We start from the raw sequence: 18,455 nt of genomic DNA, 5'->3' as shown, positions 1-18,455 counted from the left end.
CCCATGTCCTGTTTAATATGAGGGACGACTGCTTCTCTGCTAACTAGGGCATTAGCCTAGATCGGGTCCTCCCTCCCTCTAAATGAGATTGATTAAGATCCGTAGTCGCAGAATTATCCCTGCTTCCTGACAGAGCCAAATCCAGAGCAAAGCCGTGCTCCTTGAACCCTTCCCAGAATCACTTCACCAAAGCCTCGATCCTACAAAAGTCCTTTCTGACACCCTTACTAAGTTGCCCGCGTCTCCCTCACTGCGATGAGCGGTAAACCCAACCTCTTCAACTAGAGATGTGTTCCTGGTGATCTTTGACAGGAGAGTAGTGACACATCCATAGCCCCCAAAACTGTGAATATTGAACTAGTGGTTAAGTAAAAATCATATAAAAGAACCCTGTAAACTATAAAGCTCTATTAAAAAGTTGTATTAGTGAGATCTCCAGACTTGGAATTTTGTTTTCAGTAGAATCCTCCAAACCCACAAGTATTTTTTAACATTCTACTTTTAAAATATATTTGATGAATAGTTCCCTTTTCAAATATAAAACATATGTACTTTCGACTCTAGGTTTACCATCTCAACTGATTAAAGATGCTGTGACTCTAAAGAGAAGTTCATTCATTTGAAGATTCTTTTCCGTACGCTTGGGTGATCTTTGTTCTAGTCCAGATTTTAAATTAGCATTTAAATTAATGTCAAGTAATATCCCTATCCTTTCAAAAATAGTAATGGGTCAATATTTCTTAAACATTATGTTGCCAGTGCTAGAAGTAAATAACACTTATTGTTCCTTTAGTTACCACTTTGCATGGTGGAATTTTAAACGACTGTATTGTATGCCTCAATACAGGGGAGGAGGTTTGGTCCCATCCATTTGTTTAACTGCCCTTTAATAGCCATGGCTTTACTTCAGTGTGTGCTTGAGAACATTATTATAACATATCCTTTTATTGCTCTAGTAGTGATTGGAATGGATATATCTACATTCAGTCCTGCACTCACTACAGCAAGCAAAGTTAGGAGGTTAAATTTGTACCCAGTTATCTTCTAGAACAGAATCTGCTACATTGCCATCTCTCTGGCATCCAGAGACGCTGCCCTTTTTAAACTATTTTTATTTGGACAGGGATCCCCGGCTTTCCATGGAAGATCTGCTGGTTTGTGATGGTGCCTTATGTAAACATTTTAATATCAGATCCCTAAAATCCAGAGACTCCCCCGAAAGGGATTAAAACATAATCCCCTCTCTCTATTACTGTAGTGGATTTAACTCTGTATTCTCTCTGTGGCTGGTTTGCTCCCTGAAGGCTACAACAAAAAGACTCAGTGCTCCTTAAACATGCTATGGAATTGGAAGTTGTAACTGGAGATTTCCAAAGGACCGGGGTAAAAATGACACACTATGAAGGCTGAATATTTCATGATGCTTCTTTCTTAAAGAAGGACCAGTTCAAAGTCCTTTTATAAACCCCCAGAAAATCTCAATTCAGTAGAATGAGATTGGAGTAAAAGGAATCAGAAGCGCAGTCTCCTTTCAGAAAGGCAGAGAATTAAATAGAATGTGTTCCCCGTTAAAAGTTCACGGAAATGTGTCCTTAAAAAGTCGTAATATATTTCAGTAAATCAGTGTGTATGGTTTTGATAATGTGTTTAGTGATTCTTTTTCATGTCACCCCAACTTAATTGGATATGTTAAATTACTTTTTAAGAGAAAGGAATAGTTCGCCATTTTAAATGTTTGTGACCATTCTACGTCTCCAAATGCCAGAAACCTCTACTAAACCAGAAATCACTAGCGGCCTGTGTATAGAATGACGACTTTCCTGAGGTTTTAGCAAGGCCCAACGACGTATAAGAAGACACTGTTTTCGATGTCACGGCACCTTCTTTCTCACCTCGCCCCAATCAAGAGTAAGCCTTCTGGATTTCTCCAAAAGGGAAATGTGAAAAGTGGCATCCAAAGGAGCGTCCTGGTGGCTGAAGGGTTAAGGGAGCGGTTCGAACCGGCCCGAGCTTGGGGGATTCCGAGGAGGGCGCGGGAGGCAGGAGGCGCCGCGGAGCGCGCGCACAGACCCTCCAATAAACACAAAGGAGGGCCTGGGGAATAGAAACCCAAATCCACTTGTAATCGTACAAGAGATTCGGGCATAATTACTTGAGCAACCTAGATTAAGATTGATGAGCCTTTAAAGTGGCGCTTCAGATCGACCGCCTCGCCCTTTGGAAAGAAAAACCTTGTGTAGCCGAGATGGACCCCGACTCCGCTCGGCTCCGCGGCGGAAACCCAGGCCGGGCGTCTGCGCGCCCCGGGGCCGGCCCCCCAGTGCGGGCTCCTGGGGGACGGAGAGCAGTAAACTAAAAGAAAGGGCTTGGCGTTGGTCTGCGCCAGGCGGTCGCGATCGGGGGTGAAGGCTGACACTGACACAGTTTGCTTCCTATCCACCCCGTTCCCCGCGACAGAAGCCGGCCGATTCCTCTGTGTGCCTCCCGCAGCAGAAACGGCCCGGCTTTGTGCAGGACGGTCGCGGATTTGGTGTGGGCTGCTCCCTGAAAACGTGAACTTCTCTGCAGTCCCCGCGCCTGGCCGGGTCGGGCCTGCTAACAGTGGCCTTGGCGGTGGCGGTACCAGCCGGTCTCACCGCGAGGAGCTGCCGCCGAGGGGCCGAGCCTGAGTGGCGGCAAGGGACCTGGTTTTTTATTGCCTTTATCCTACTGTTATTGTGACTCATTTGACTATATGCATTTCAGGGCGGGGGGGGGGGGGGGGGGGGGGAAGGGGAAAAAAAAGCGCCCTTGCAAAAAAAAAAGGGGGGGGGGGAGAAAGGAAGGAGGGAAGAAAGAAAGAAAAAGAAAAAAATAAGTTCTGATTTCCTTGTCTGTATTTTAAGTACAGGATAGCAAAGAATGCCTCCCCTTTCGGGGAATCTTAAAAGGGCATTTAAGTCATCCCCTTTGAATTTATATTCTAATATGTAATTTTCAACATTAACTCAGATTGAGGGAATTCCAAGTAAGCACCTCAGTAGGCACATTTTCTAAAAATTTCTTTTACTGAAAATTAGTTTCTCTAGTTTCTAAAGTTGAGAGAGAGTACTCTTCGGACGCTTTTCTGAGAATCTTCTTGTTCAAGCGTCTTACAATTTCATCACTTTTGACTGATTGTCGGTGAGAAGATCACTGTTAGGATTTTTGTTCTTTTCTACGGAAGAAATGCACTTAATATCCTTGTGTGCGTGTATGTGGATGTGGCGCGCCTTAGGACGCCGATATTAATCTTCCTGCGAGATGCAAACCCGTTAGTACAGTGGAATTTATATATTTAGATCCTATACCCCTTCACATCCTCCCGCCCATCCTTGGGGAACGCTGCTGCCGAGTGGAACGGCTTTACACGATGGCTGGTCTTCGGGGGCAGTGCTGACTGCCTAAGGTCTCTCGGAAAGCCGGCGGTGCTCCATGGAGAATCAGGGCATTTGTAGGATTTCTAGGCGAAGGTTACTAACTCGCTTGCTAAGGGTCACTTGTTCGGCATCCTGACCTCTTGGGGTTTTATGGAATTATTTATCTCTATATAAGATAATGTGCGAGAGCTAAGCAGACTTTATCTCACATGAAAGATGCTGGCCGCGTTACCCAGGCACCATTTTCTTAGCGCATCTTTAAAAATATAAAGACCTGCGGCACCCTTTGGGAGGGAGCGGGAGAGGGCCACAGGGACTGAGCCTGACTCCGGTGCCCTTGTCTTTCAGGCCCAGTGGTTCTCAGTACCCCAGCCCAGCTCATCGCTCCTGTGGTGGTGGCGAAGGGGACTCTCTCCATCACCACGACAGAAATCTACTTCGAGGTAGATGAGGATGATCCTGCCTTCAAGAAGATCGACACGAAAGTGAGTTAGAGTGATTCGTGTACAGTAGTAGTGGCTTTGTGGCAGGAAGTGGTTTTCAGTTTTGCTTGGTTTTAAATGACAGTGGGGGAGGGGAGCACATTTCCATTTTTGTCATAGGAAATAAAATGAATGAAATAACACATGCTCTATTTTATGGGATTGAAGAATATATTAATGGTTTCAAATCCTGTGTTACCAGAGCATGCACATTACAGTCTCTCCATGAGTGCCTTTGTGTGCACTTGGGTAAATTTGGTAGGTAAGCCAATTGTTCCAAAGTCTGGGGGTACAGTATCCCAGGCTCTCTGGGAAGACCAGGAGGGGTCTTCTGAAATATCTTAAGATGACTTTTAATTTCCAAAAGTGTAAATTGCAATGTGAGTTATTATTCACTGAAAGGTTGTAAGGAAACTGGGGGGGGGGGGGGGGGGAGAGCATTTAGACAGAAATTCATCTCCATTATTACATCCATTTTTCATCTCCTGAGATAAGAATGAGTTTTACATGTGAATTTAAGAGTAAGAGAAACTGATTCTCTGAGAAGCGTTGATTTAAAACGTATATAGGTAGTATATACTAGCAATCAGATGTTTATAAAGTTTGTGTTCTTCTGTGGGTGTAATGCCAGAAAAATACCTATTTGGACAATTTGAAATACATAAATATTTATTTGTTTATTATATCTTACCGTGTAGATTTTAAAACCTGATATTAGGACAGCTCTACACCTCTGCACTTTCTATTGAAACCAATTTGTTTGTTGTTTTAACTTTTATGTTACTGTGCGGTTTGTAAACTTTTTTTCTGAGGTTAAGAATTCAAGGGTCATGTTAGATATTCAAGCATCAGTTTACAAAGATTTTCCTTTGCAGTATTTATCAGAAGCAATTATTCTAAAATCGTCAAAGACAAATGTGCCCACAGAGCCAGAACTTTATTATTGATGTCATTTTTACATAAACTATTATAAAACGCTATTTGTAGAAGAGGAACTGAAATTCTAAAATCCATCCCTGCCTGAATTAACTACCTACCTTAAGGCCTGCAGGTGATTAGCGCTCTCAGCACTTGTTGACAATTAAAATACTTGGAAGGACAGTCATAGGACTTCTTGCACTACCAGCTCCCAAAGGATGGAACGTTGAAAATGAGTTTGAATGTAGTGTATTTGATCTTTAAATAATTGAAAGTTTGTCTTTACGCTTTTATCATTAGCTTGCTCTGTGAAGTCAAAAGAAATTTTAGATTTCTGATGAACTTATTCAGCTAATGGAACACTTTTTCTGCATAACATAGGATTTGACATAAAATGGTCAGAAATAATCTTTATTTGATTAGCATAGTTATACAAATTTTGAAACTTTCATTATGACTTTAAGTTCACTTTTTCTGAGTTAGTCTGATTTTTAACTCAGCAGTCTGTACCGTCATGACATATTTTTTCTTTATATTATTAAAAATGCTACAGAAGTACTGATCCAGAAGAGCAGGCTTTCCAGGGTAGATTTAAATGTGTCTGTTGTAGAAAGAAATAGTCTTATAAGTAAATCATTATCTTCTGTAGCTGTACAAAGAGTTTTCTTCAGGATGTTAAGGTTTAATTTTAATTATTTCATTAGCATACTCCTCAAAGTGTTTAAAATACTCGAGTGGGTTCAATTTTCAAAATGGAGCATTACATCTTTTGATAGAAAAACAATTTAAAGTGAGACACAACAACTTTTATTTTACTTCATTTATTAGCTTCTAATTAAATAAAAACCAGCAACAGAAATTAAAATCTAAATCACAAAAGTAGTTATCCAGTGTATTTCAAGTGCATTTTTCAAATATATAATTCAGATATTCAAGCGTTATTATATAAGCTGAATTCAAATTTCTTTGAATATATTTAAATAACATTTCAAGTATATTTATGGAATGTTAGAAATAGAACAAGCATTATATTTGAAACAAAATGTAAACTTTTTAAAGTTCAGACACTTTCAAAGACAGATAAAAGTACCAGGAGGAAATCTACCTTTAAATGGTATCTTTGTTAGTGGAAAATGTCTGGAAGTCTCCAAAACGGCAATGTAACTTCTGTTCACCAAATCACAAAACACCAACATCCACACTTTCAAAGACAACGTGAGATCACAATATTTGTTACAAATCAAAATATACATTACACTTTCCTTCAGGTGGCATATCCAAATCGTGTTTACTCACAGACAGATGCACCTAAATCACCAGGATTGCTATAATCCTTTGATAGTTAGGCAGAGTGTTCACTGTGGTCTTGCATTACAGCCGGGTTGTTTTCCGGGTGTTATTGTGTACTTTTCAAGGGAGATAGGAAATCCTTTGTAAAGAAGTCTTCTAATACTTGTGGGTTTGGGTTTTTCTCCATCCGCTTTCCCTACTTCTTTTTCTCCCCTTGGAGGGGTGGGTGAGATGATGCCTAAACATCGTATTGTTACTCCTTTTTAAGGAAGAGACTGTTTGCACTGACAAATGGAATATTAGGAATCCAACAGGAAGTTTGCACTGAATCAGGTCTTTGAGAAGAGTAATCACATTTCGGCTCTTGTTGAAATTGTCCTCTAAAGTTTTTCCAAACTTTTTGGGTTGGTCAGGATCTCTCTTGCCAGCCGCCACGTCTGTTTGGCAGCGTTCTCCAGAGCCGAGTGAGGTTTGCCTTGAAACAGATCTAAGTTCGGTAGGAAGTAGTGAGGACACCGCCGGCACTGCAGGCAGGAGATAAGTTGCAGCAAAATCCCGTTAAGCCGATCACCCAGGCAAGACTCGTCCCAGTCTGACTCCCGGGGATGCTTTTCACACTCGTAGGAAACCAAAGTCTTCATGTGGTAATTGTTCAGGGGCTGGCCTGGCAGTTCAAGGTGACGATCCCGTAAGGTTTTGAGGATGGAGAGGCATTTCTTTCTGCAGCCCCCCATCTGCAGTCTGTTCTCTGCTTCGGCGAACTGCAGCACCCAGGCGTCGCTCTCGGCCGAGCTCTGTTTGCCGGCCAGGGAGTGGCACTCCTTGGACAAGAGATTGAACCCTTCCGCTTTGACCTCCGCCACCCGGTTGGGTCCTGGCCAGGGGATGTGCGGAAGTGGCCAGTGGGCAGCACTCCTCGGCCAGATCCCGGTGCATTTAAAAGCCGGGGTGATCTGCACCACGTACCTATCTCGGATTCTCAGTTTCACTTCGCTGGTGTCTGCCACCATCTTTACCACATCCCTGTAGCTACATTTGTCTACGGCTTGAGCCACCAGCGTCTGAAACCTGGACCGGATTTTGCGCGCCGAGAGGTAGCCGGAGGCCGTAATGAATTCCACCCAGAGGGACATGCTCCTCTTGCGCCCGTCGCTCAACTTCAGCACCGCGCAGCCGGGCAGCGAGCCGTCGTCCACAAAGTTGAACACCCCCATTTGGTTAAGGTAAAGCACCACTTCAAATTCGGTGGGGGAGATGACCTCGAGGCCCTCGTAGCGATTGTCCATCTCGTTGAGAGAGCTGATGAACCGGGGCTCCTGCACTTCCACTTCTTTAAGTACGTCGGAAACTACTTTGCAGACTTCCCGGATAGTTTTTGCAATGGCAGCTTTCCTGGCTTGGCATTTCTCATTGTAGTACTTATTCAGATGATATACCAGCTTGGCCTGGGCCGCGATCATGTTGGGGCAGAGATCCGGATTGTACACCGGAGTCTCGCAGTAGGCTGTGGGATCCAATGCGGCTGCTAGAGCTGGAGCCAACTTCGGTGGAGAAACGGGCCGCCGCGCTCAGAAATGTATCAGAACGCTCTCCGATGTGTTGCCCCGGTGGAGTCCTAGCCGCTGCTTTCCCCTTCCTTTTATCTTTGAGCCCAGACGGTCTTAAAGTGAAAGATTGTTCTCCCCCCTCTCTCGGTCTTTCTTCCTCTTTTAAAGAATCCTTGTGTGAGAGAAATGCATGGAGAGATCACCTTCTCGGTAATGAAAACAAAAGTTGCGCTGAGACCCAGCAAAGCTCTTCCAGTAGTCAAAATAATCAACCCTTTCCGTATTTATTTACGCTTTCCCGTAATCATTGTGTGTGCCGGACTGTTAATCAGATGGAGGAAAAGTGTGCTGAGTGTGTCGGGGGTGAGTGTGCGTGTGTATATGTCAGAAGAAGCTGCTGTTGGTTTGTCTAAGAGCCCAGATGCACTCGTGTGGAAATTATAAAGGCAGGGCCAGGCAGGCTGGCGGCCAATCGCCACTGGGCTCGTCACGACAGCCTCCTTCAGCTCCAGCCCGGCTAATTAATCCCCCCTCGTGGATATAGGCACACAAACTAAAGGTAGGAGGCTGCTGCCGGCAGAAAACCACCCAGGCCACCTAGACAGTTTTGGAAATCAAGAGGAATCTCTCAGCTTTGGTATTAATTGAAGCATATTGACGTTTTAAAAAGACTTGGCAAAGTGGTTCTCTTCTGTGTTGAAAACCCTGCTTGTCTTTTTACCGCGGAAATGCAAATACAGGTGTATTAATGGTCATCCATCAATTAGTGAACTAGATGGGGTCTTCTAAAACAAAAGTCAGTAACTTGCATTTAGAGTAAGATAATTAATGTCTGTTAATCCTTGAGGTCTTTTTAAATGCAGGTTGAGAGTTTGCTCTTTCATGTATATGCAAGTTGGCTTTAGATGGACTACTGACGCCTGTGTAATTTGGGGGATGTTCCGGTATGTTAGAATGGGTTTTTGGTTGGGGTTTTTTGTTTTTGTTTTTGTTTTGTTTTACGTTATGCAGTGTTTTATCTCTGTTTTTTTCCCCCTCATTTGCAGTTGTTGAAAGGAATCTGAAAATTATTGCTTTGTTAGATGCTGTCTACCCCAGTTTAAGTTAGGATGTTTAAAAAATGTTTAGTATTACTCCCCCCTCCCCAACTGCAGCCCTCTTTGTACTTTGGTAGACTTGCCCAACGTAATCAGGACTGTAAGTTTTGTACACACTGGTAGAAATATTTTAAAAATAACTTATCTCTGTGATTGAGAGATTATTGTAATGTGAGTTCATAGTGAGCTGTATTTTAATATGTGAAATTAAGGCAAGATCATAGAGATGAAACCTACTGGCAGATAACTGTTCTGAAAATATTCAGGTTTAGGGTTTCTGGCTTGCTTACTGATGTATAATTATACCTCCTCTCTTAAGTGTCCTTAGTGGTGACCTGACGGTAGACTTCTAATTGTTGTATGATTTCATGTGATTTGGTTGAGGGAAAAATCGGGTAAGATTTTAAAAGAAAACTAATTTGCAGTCATCCAGGGTTTTTAAATTTAAATATCATTTTGGAAAACTTTGAAAGAAATCAACATTTCTGCATTTTGGAACCTTGAAACAGGAGGGGGAAATGGATTTATGTAGAACATATTTTTGGTTTGGGTTTTTTTTTTTTTCCTGGTGATACCAATTGTGTCCTTAATGTACAGGAAAGGAAATAAATACCACTTGGGGATTATGTAGTGTAGTGGTTTAAAAACCTAGGCAGATTTTTAATGCCTACCTTTAATTTAGATGCCATCTCTTTAAAATTAACAATATTTCCAGCAAAATCCTATAACTCCCGGTAACAGGTCTGTTGGCACTTTCTTTCAGAGCCGCTTTCAACAAGATCTTGTTCGGGGCTCCCACTTTTTACTCCAGCTTTTGCTTGCTTATTTATTTATTTATCTATTTATTTATTTATTTTTGCACAGGTACAAGCATCACAAAGCCATCTATTATTTACTTTTTCCTTATCCAAGAGTGATAGATTCCGATTTAGCTTAAGACAGTACAGTAGATTTGGGGCTCATGGCATCCATCTAGTCTATTCCCCAGGAACCTTCCATTCCCTTAGGAGCAGGGATTGGGAACAGCCCCTCCCCACTTTGCAGGCTTTGCGGGTGAATGCACTGCTACCTTTTGGCAGTTGGAAGAAGAAGAGGAGGCAAATCAGAACCAGAGAACCCTCGGCCAAGAAGGGGAAGATGTGCCTTGGTTTCTGGGGGGGAAAGCCACGTCTGGCCCTCACCCAGCGCAGGTCCCCTCTCTCCCGCTGCCCCGCACTCCCGAGCCATCCTTCTTTCCTCTCTCTGTCCCATGGGGTTCCCCCCCCCCCGTGTGCCCGTTATTTTAAACCTTACTTGGTGTCCTCGGGTTCTCCACGTCTGCTCCAGGCCAGGGCCCCTGCCCGCGCACCCCTCAGCCCCGACGGCCACCCGGGCCCACGTGAGGTCGCAGCCGAGCCCCGCGCTTTCTCGTCATGGGCCGCGGGCCCCTGTGCCCAGCGCGCTCTCCCCGGGGTTCAAGCAGAGTTGCTCGGCCAGGACCTCGTCCCTCGATTTCCTGGGCCACCTGCAAGTGTCCCCGGTTGCCGAGGACGTGCAGCCTGGGACGCGGAGGCCCCGGAGCCGTTCGGGGGGCACCGTGGGGCGGTGGTCCGGCTGAGTCTAACGCGAGGGGCGCCGGGCCGGCCTCGCTGGAGCCAGGCGCGCAGGTGGCGCATCTTCGGGGCTCACTGTGCGGCTTAATTGGGTTAAAGCGAAGCTAAACACCGAAGCACTTTGTGCAAACTAATTGGTGTAACCGGGGCCTTTTCACTAACGGTTTGCACTTTGAAGAAGAGAAAGGGATGGTGAGAAAAGGACCAAGAAACTCGTTAGTCCTAGAATGTTGCAGGGAAGTGAAGCCATTCTGTTTCAAGGACGCCGGGACTGTGTTTTCGGAGCTGCTTCCTCCAGCACCCTTCACACTGGGAGCTGACGGTGATTTACATGACGCAGGACTCACCCACCCGCTGTTATCACTGTAGGTGAACTGGGCACCCTAGAATAATACTCTGGTGCAAGTACTGCTTGTTGCTGCAACACAGTGATTTTCTGTTACCCTGAACACGTGAAATGAATTGCCTTCTGTAGCTGAATCCTTTCAGTGATCTTAGACACCTCTCATTGTTGAAGGGAAAATTAAACTATGCGAGGAGTATGTTTTTCTATCCCTTAATTTTTTTTTATTGAAATGACCTATGGAGAGGAATTTAAAATATATAGTATATTTTTATGTAATTCGGCCACTTTTAATCTAGGCTTTGGAGATAGTTTTGTGGGAGTAACTTATTTTATAGTAATTTTTTGAAACACCCTTTGACCTATTGAACTGGTTATTTCAAATGATGATGTACTAACCTGGAGATAGCTTAAAATCAATTTATTTACTTATGTGAGAAGTTATAAAACAACTCTAATGATCCCAGTCTTACTTATATTATTTTTTTACTATAAATATAATCCTTGTACTAGAATAAAAGCTTGTGTATGTCCCATGCTTTAGGATATAAATGCTTAATTGTTTTCAATGGTATGCTGTGCAGGCATCTTTGACATGAGCTAATAATAGAATGATAATTGAAGAAAACTGACCTAATTGAACAAAAAAAAAGCCAAAAATCTCATGATTTAATGATAGTTTGAGATGCTTACATTTGAATGATAGTTGGGATTTTAAGGTCTAACTGACTTGACTTTTTCATTTCATTTACTTAGGTTACTAGGCAGCCTTGATTTAAAATGCACCATTTACGAAAAGAATCCCAAAAAGTCACAAACACACCATTATCACAAATGTTAGTAGTATTAATGAATATAAAACAATTAAATGTTGTGATCCTTAACATTTCAAGACATTCAAAATAATAATGGCAAAATATTTTTTTCCCGAAGTATTGTTGTCTAAGTAACTTATCCCCCTTCTGTAAACCTACTCACTTTATATGGGATACATAAAGTAATGCATAAATAGTCACCTTATTAGGTTTAAAGAAAAACTATTATGTTGAGAAATGTAGGAATGCAAGGTTTCTGTGTTTTTTTTAAAGAAACTAATTTAAATTTGAATTACATGTTCATAAATTTAAGTCATTGTGACCTTTCATCTGGAAAAATGTATCCGTTAGGGAATATGCATATACACGTTAAATGCTCACATAGATACTGTTTTGTGTTTTTTCATATTTCCTGGCTGGCTGCTATTCTATTCACAAGTATTCATGAACTTAAAGTTTTATTTTTTTAATATGTGCTTATTACACTGGGGAGATAAAAAGAATATGAAGTTGAGTTTATTAAATTATTTATCCCTACTGCTGGAGTGGCTTTGAAGGCTCATTGTACGCATCTACCTCCCCCCACTTCGTTTTTTAAATGCACCCAGGCTATTTCATCTGCTTCATTCTGCCAGACACAATATATTTCTTTTTTTACACTAGAGAAATTAAAGACAGATATTTGTGCAGGGTTTTCTTTATGTGTCACATTAAATAAAGTAAAATAGAGGGAGTTTCTCTGGTAATCTAATTTGATGGCATCTCTACCTTTCTTCCTGTTGTGACTCCTTGTATAAGAACACTTGAAACAAAATAGCTTGAGAGCTTCAAAAGTTTCAATGATTTCCTAAAACAATTATTTCATATTTTAATATCAGGTTTATGACAAAGTAAAGCAGAGAATTGAGGTCACTGTTGACACAATTTAGACCCTGTTCTGTTGTTTCAACCAGAGCATCCTGATAATTGAAGTTCTTCAAAAAATTATTTCCTTAATTCTCCACTTCAATGATCAGGGCTGTGGCCTTAGTTTTGCTCATCCCCCTGGTACCCATCCTATAGTCAACATTTGTTGTGGGGACCACTTTTTTCCCTACAGTGTTGCTTAGTAAATTTGTTATTGGTGCTAATAAATGTTGGACAGAAAGTAACTTTGAGATTAAAGATGGGCGATAAAAGTGTAACTTACTGGAATTATGACCACTGCTGGATATGCGCATTTGTAGCGATTCTGGGTAATTCTGACCAAGACGTTTCTTTTGGTGGAAGAAGAAATTGAAAGACGATTTAGGTAATCCTCTCACTTTCCCCACTTCATTTGAATATTTACATAGAGGTGTAGGATATTTTAAGTTGCATGCATAAATGGAAAAATTGGGGGGGAAGGTTATTAACCAAAAGATTTTCTTAATGCTCAAACTAGATTGTGATCTCTAACTCTTTCCAAAAATTTAAGGATATTGGGGTTAGTCATTTATTTATTGAGTATTACGGAGGAAGTGTTGATTCCAATATTCCAGGTCCTCATAGATCCTTCAGAAAGTCACTGTCGTCTTTATGATGTAGAAAATTCAAATTCGTTTTGTTAGATTTCAGCCTCTATTTTTCATTTGGATATTATAGAAGTATTCTGACGAGATAAATGGGCTCACGTGGTTCTTTTCTTTATGAATATATGAAAACTAGGTATTCCTCAACCCACAATTCACGCGGATTTATAGACATTTGTGTATGTGACCACAGCCTTAGTACTCTTAGCGCATTAGAGTTTTATTGCACTTAGAGAAAACAATGGAATCAGATGCGATTAGTGTCTTAATCTGTACATCTGTAGTGGGTCATCCAGGACTGCATAGCTCTCATTACTGTCCCATACTGTATGTGATTACGCCACGGAAAATATTCAACATGACCTTGAGACTAGAGTATGGTATGTAGATAATCAACATTCAGTAACTGCATGTCTAAAATAACCTTTTCTATATCTAATTTACAGTTTTGGAGCTTACTTTTTAATGAACAAAGCAGTTCCTCTAAACTAGGATTTATTTTTTTTTAATGATCAGCAACTGGAGTAATAACTTAAGAGAATAATTACATTAAATAAAAAACTATTACCTCCTATCATATATATTTTATGTAATAAGATAAATGCTTTATAGAAAAAGAAGGAAATTAGTTTATGAATAAGAATTTCCTTTATACTTTTTCATATAGATATAGAGATATAAACATCCGAGAATACACCACATAAATAATGATTTCATTTCCACTTATGTATGATTATTTTCACTATTCTAATAATACACATTTTAGTATACAAATGCATATTATTTCTAAAAAGCCCAAGTTTCCATGATTTGTCAAAAATATCAAGTCAAAGTACTAATAAGTAGTTAATACTTTTTAATCTACGTGTTTATTCATTTTATCTACACATCCAGATCAAAAGCATGAGAGCACAGAGTTTGTAAGACCATAGTCTTTCTAATAAAAAATTGTGAAACCAATGAAAGTATAGCTTTCTTTTATTTTTATGTGAAATCTATTTTTTATTATTTACGTCAGGTTTATTGACGTGTATTCTGTGTACAGTACCATTCTATTCTATGGTTTTTCTATATGAATGTGCCATCCTGTGAATTCTAACAAATGTCTACAGTCATAGAACATCTGGCACGGACATAGAACATTTCCATTGCCACAAAAGTTTCCTCATGCCCCTATTTTACTTTTTAATTCATACATTTTATGATTCATTTATAAGCATCTGGGTGTTTTGTATCAAAAAATCTTTAGGTTGTAAATCTTTATTCCTCTAGAATTTCTTGTTTTATCTCGCTTCTAATTTAAGGCCAGTTTTAATCCAAAAGCACTGAAGTAGAAGCAGAGTACGAAATGATATTTCAGATAGGCAAGCAATAGGTTTACAATTTTTGTTTTACATAAAAGTTGTTTAAACGTAATATATGTCACCTTAATGCTTGGTAAAAGATTTATTTTTCAAAGAAACTGCTAGTATTTGTTACACTGGCATGAATGTGTGTATTAGACTTATGAATATAGTTTATATTTGCACATCAAAATATATAGTAAGAAACAGGGATTCCTCATATTAGCAACATTTGAGGCATATTGGTAATGTTACTAGCTTTATGTCACTGGAGAAATGAATCTCCTTTCAGTATTTAAATTACATTGTACTTTACATTTTCAGTAAATTAATCCTCCCTTTGAGTGGTGGGGGACAAGGCCAAGGAGTTTATTAGAGCTAATATTAATTAACATATATACATTCTTGGAACATATGCTTCTAATCCTAATTTTATATAAATATACATTGTCATTTAAATTTCGATGGTTATAAATACTCCAAACAAAGAATGCTTAAATTGTAGGAGAGCAGACATATTCATTGACCATGATGCTCTTTCAAGTATTTTGCCTTTTTACAACTCGGAATAGTACAACTAGTCTTCTGTTTCTTTCCCCAAGATATAAAATTATTTAAATGCTTTCTGTTTTATATTTTTATTTGGCAATTACAATAGAAATTTTAATGTTATGCATGCTTACAGTCCTATTAAGAAAGAAGTTATTGCTTTCTTAATAATCTTAAGCCATTTTTAGAAAGTATACTCTTTTTATGGTTTGCAAAATAGCCTGTGCATGTACACACACACACACACACACACACACACACACAACCCCAGTATTTCAGATAGTAAAAGATTGAATTGGCCTCTATACACTTATTTTAACCTGTTAAAGGGGAACAACTACTAAATACAGGATTCCTGTGGCCATCAGGATATAATATCACATCTGCAAGATTGGTCCATGATAACCTATACAGTTTTCAGTGATACCTTAAGAGATGACGCTGAACAGATTTTTTAAATAATAATAATAACTGGAACTTCTGACAGTATTTATACAGACATATATACTGGGGCAGGTTTGAATGTCATAAGCTTTTAATTGCAAAATTGAGAAGTTTAAATGTCACTAGCCATTCTGTCCATATAAATACAAATACACTGCTGGGTTTCACCCACATACATAATACGCATGTGTATCCATAAAAACACTTTCATGGATTTAAACTTGTTTTCTGCTTTCCTGCAACAGAGGATAGTTAAGTTTCTTGCAACCTGAACCTGTGTTTGATAACCAAATTGCATAACTCCCTGTGTCGGGGAGGGGGGTACTAGGGGGGCCAAGGGGGAGAGAGAATTTTAGGGTTTCTTTGGTTTGGGGGTTTTTGCTTTTTGTTTTTTTTTTTTTTTTTCTTTTACTAGCAAATTCAGTTCTTCATTTGTTTTGCTCTCCACGCTGCATTAGCACAGTTTTCCCCTGTGTGCATCTGCCAGTGTACAATTTAGCCACGGGCATCTGTAGACCTTGTGGTGATCAGTATTGCAGGCAAAAGCCATATGTGTTTAAATAAAAAAAAAATCTCTTTATTTCATTTGCTGTTTTAACTGGATGGATAACTTTTGTGCCTCAAGACAGAAGAAGAAAAAATACAGAAATAATTAATTGCCTCTATTCTTGAGGCAGTTTCATTTCCCCCTCCAATATGGAATGCTTGTCAGCCTTCCTGATAAATGACTGCATGTATTTGCATAGATTTTACATTAACACAAAAATTAGTTTTATTTGTGGAAAACTAGTTTACATAATAATATAAAACCTAGTGTTATTGATTATATTTGCAAACACTGATGATTTTTTAAAGGGGTCAGAGCACTCTTATGTTCCAAAGATCTGGTCAACCTGTTTTTTAACTTACACTTTCTTTTGCTTTATATGGTTTTGCACCAACAAGACAAACACGTATAAAATTGTAAAGTCGTAAAAATTCCTTTCTTGGATGTGTTCATCACAGTTTCAGACCCATAGTTAGTAACCCTCGTTTTGGTAAAAAGGATTCTGATTTTAAACTTCAGCCAAGGATTATTTTTAAAGACTTAGTACCAATTACAGACACCTCAGACAGTTGGAGGATTGCATCTGTGTGAATGATACCAATTTTCATATTCATGTTATCAAAGCATGGGTACTATAATGGGTGTGTGCTTTTGAGCTCATTCCTAAGACATTGTGCATTGTTTACTACCAAATTTAAAAGACAACTGAGAACTGTTCTCTCCGTCTTCAGTCTGTTTCCTTGAGGATACTTAAGCGTTGATCACCCTAGTCCAACATTGAAGAAACACAGTGTGCTGGAGCTATTTGGGTGCTGCAAACAATTCTCCCTCTCTAAGTGGCAGGCACTAGATGTTTATTCATACTGTAATCTGGCATCTTGTTGTCTGGAGGCAACCTGCTAATTATGTGCTATCATTGTATTATCCATGTTATGGAAAATTCAAATACGTTCACTGCTGTTAGTTACATCACAGAGCTTTTCATAAAATATACTTGATCCTCCAGAAACCTACTATACTTAATGGCAACCTAAACCAAGGGTCTCTCTGCCACTTCTCGATTCTGGGACACCCTGGGTGCCAGCTGTCACAGCTCAGCTAATGATGACAAATGCCCCTCTCTATGCAGATTGCAGAGCTTGCAGGCTGCCATGAAAGGCAACCAGATTACCTTTCCTCAGATAGTAACTTAACCTTTTCAACTCATGTCAGAATGAAATTATCAGCTGTGATAGTTTCAATATCTGTATCTTTAGAAACAAAAACTAGAACAATATCAAATAACAGACTCCCTTTTTAAAAATTTTTCTGATTTTGGTATCATTTACATGGCTTTACCCTGGAAGGCCGTAATATTCTTAAGTGAGAAACTCTAGGGAAAATATACTTTACAGCCGCACCAGAGGGTGCATTTGAACTCTACATATAACTCAGGTAGTGTGAATTATTGAGAGCACTATCCAAATTGTTTAGGCTAGAAAACAGCCTAAAAATCGGTGGAATTTTGAGGGGAAAATGTATTCTTTCTGCCTCTTCATCTGAGCGGAGTGGTAAAGCCTCTGTTCTCCCGCTGGGTATATAGGCCCAGCCTATTCGAGATAAATTGTTATTATTTCTTTAAAACTCTGTGGATTATTCCAGAACAATTTAGAGAATAATTGTTGCTAATGATTGTTTTCCCTATTTTCAAACCTGAGCTTTTGTTTCAAGCTGCTAATTTCTTCTATAGAAATTTGTTATTATATTACGATACATACACCTACATGGATTATTCAAAAGGGTAATGGCGCCTGGGTGGCTCAGTCTGTTAAGTGTTAAGCATCTGACTCTTGATTTCAGCTCAGGTCATGATCTCAGGGTCCCGAGATTGAGCCCCACCTTGGGCTCCTCACTGAGCGTGGAGCCTACTTCAGATTCTCTCTCTCCCTCTGCCCCTCCACCCCCCTCTCTCTCTCCCACAAAAATAATAATAAAATAATAATAATAATGAACACTGTTAACCATGATGTAATGAAGGGAATAAACTGCCTATTAAATGAGATAACACAATTGCAACATTCTTTTAGATTTACAAAAGACTTTTATATGCATTATTTCACTTGATAATGCATATAATAATTCGGTGAGTTGAGAGCAGCGGGTGATAAGGAATGGGAACCGAACCTTACGAGTATTTGATCACATTTAATCTTCACAACAAATATTAGTTCCCATTTACAAATGGTGACTGTGGTTTAGAAAGGTTAAGTGCGTTAGCAAGGGTCACATAAGTAATTGCAGAACTAGGTTTGTCTGACTACAGCTGCTTTCAGCACCGCAACATCGAGATTGTATACGGCAGAGGTGTAGATGTACGCAGACTGTATACGGCAGAGGTGGAGATGTACGCAGACTATATACGGCAGAGGTGGAGATGTACGGAGACGGTACGGCAGAGGTGGAGATGTACGCGGACTGTATACGGCAGAGGTGGAGAGGAACGCGGACTGTATAAGGCAGAGGTGGAGATGTACGCGGGCTGTATACGGCAGAGGTGGAGA

The 18,455-nt window shown here is 40.1% G+C and overlaps 2 protein-coding genes across 12 annotated transcripts in view; one reads left to right on the top strand and one right to left on the bottom strand.

Moving 5' to 3' along the window:
- The window catches only part of NBEA (neurobeachin), a 696,015-nt gene that overhangs the window by 495,548 nt on the left and 182,012 nt on the right, over window positions 1–18,455 (top strand). For all 11 annotated transcript variants that reach the window (XM_032403205.1, XM_032403204.1, XM_032403196.1 and 8 more), the window contains one exon: window positions 3,747–3,883. In XM_032403205.1, coding sequence (XP_032259096.1) covers window positions 3,747–3,883 — 137 coding nt within the window. The remainder of the gene's footprint in view (window positions 1–3,746; window positions 3,884–18,455) is intronic.
- Window positions 3,900–15,684, bottom strand: MAB21L1 (mab-21 like 1). Its single transcript, XM_032403206.1, has one exon. It carries the CDS (start codon window positions 7,546–7,548, stop codon window positions 6,469–6,471), a length of 1,080 nt encoding a protein of 359 aa, XP_032259097.1. The 5' UTR covers window positions 7,549–15,684; the 3' UTR covers window positions 3,900–6,468.

The sequence above is a fragment of the Phoca vitulina genome, unplaced genomic scaffold (assembly GCF_004348235.1).
Source record: "Phoca vitulina isolate PV1807 unplaced genomic scaffold, GSC_HSeal_1.0 scaffold5, whole genome shotgun sequence".
In the NCBI taxonomy this organism is placed as follows: domain Eukaryota; kingdom Metazoa; phylum Chordata; class Mammalia; order Carnivora; family Phocidae; genus Phoca; species Phoca vitulina.
Note: the sequence above shows the minus strand (reverse complement) of the source record. Positions and strands in the feature narration are given on the sequence as shown.

Coding starts and splice junctions, on each gene's coding strand:
- MAB21L1 (XM_032403206.1), bottom strand. CDS start 7,548: ATGATCGCGGCCCAGGCCAAGCTGGTATATCATCTGAATAAGTACTAC.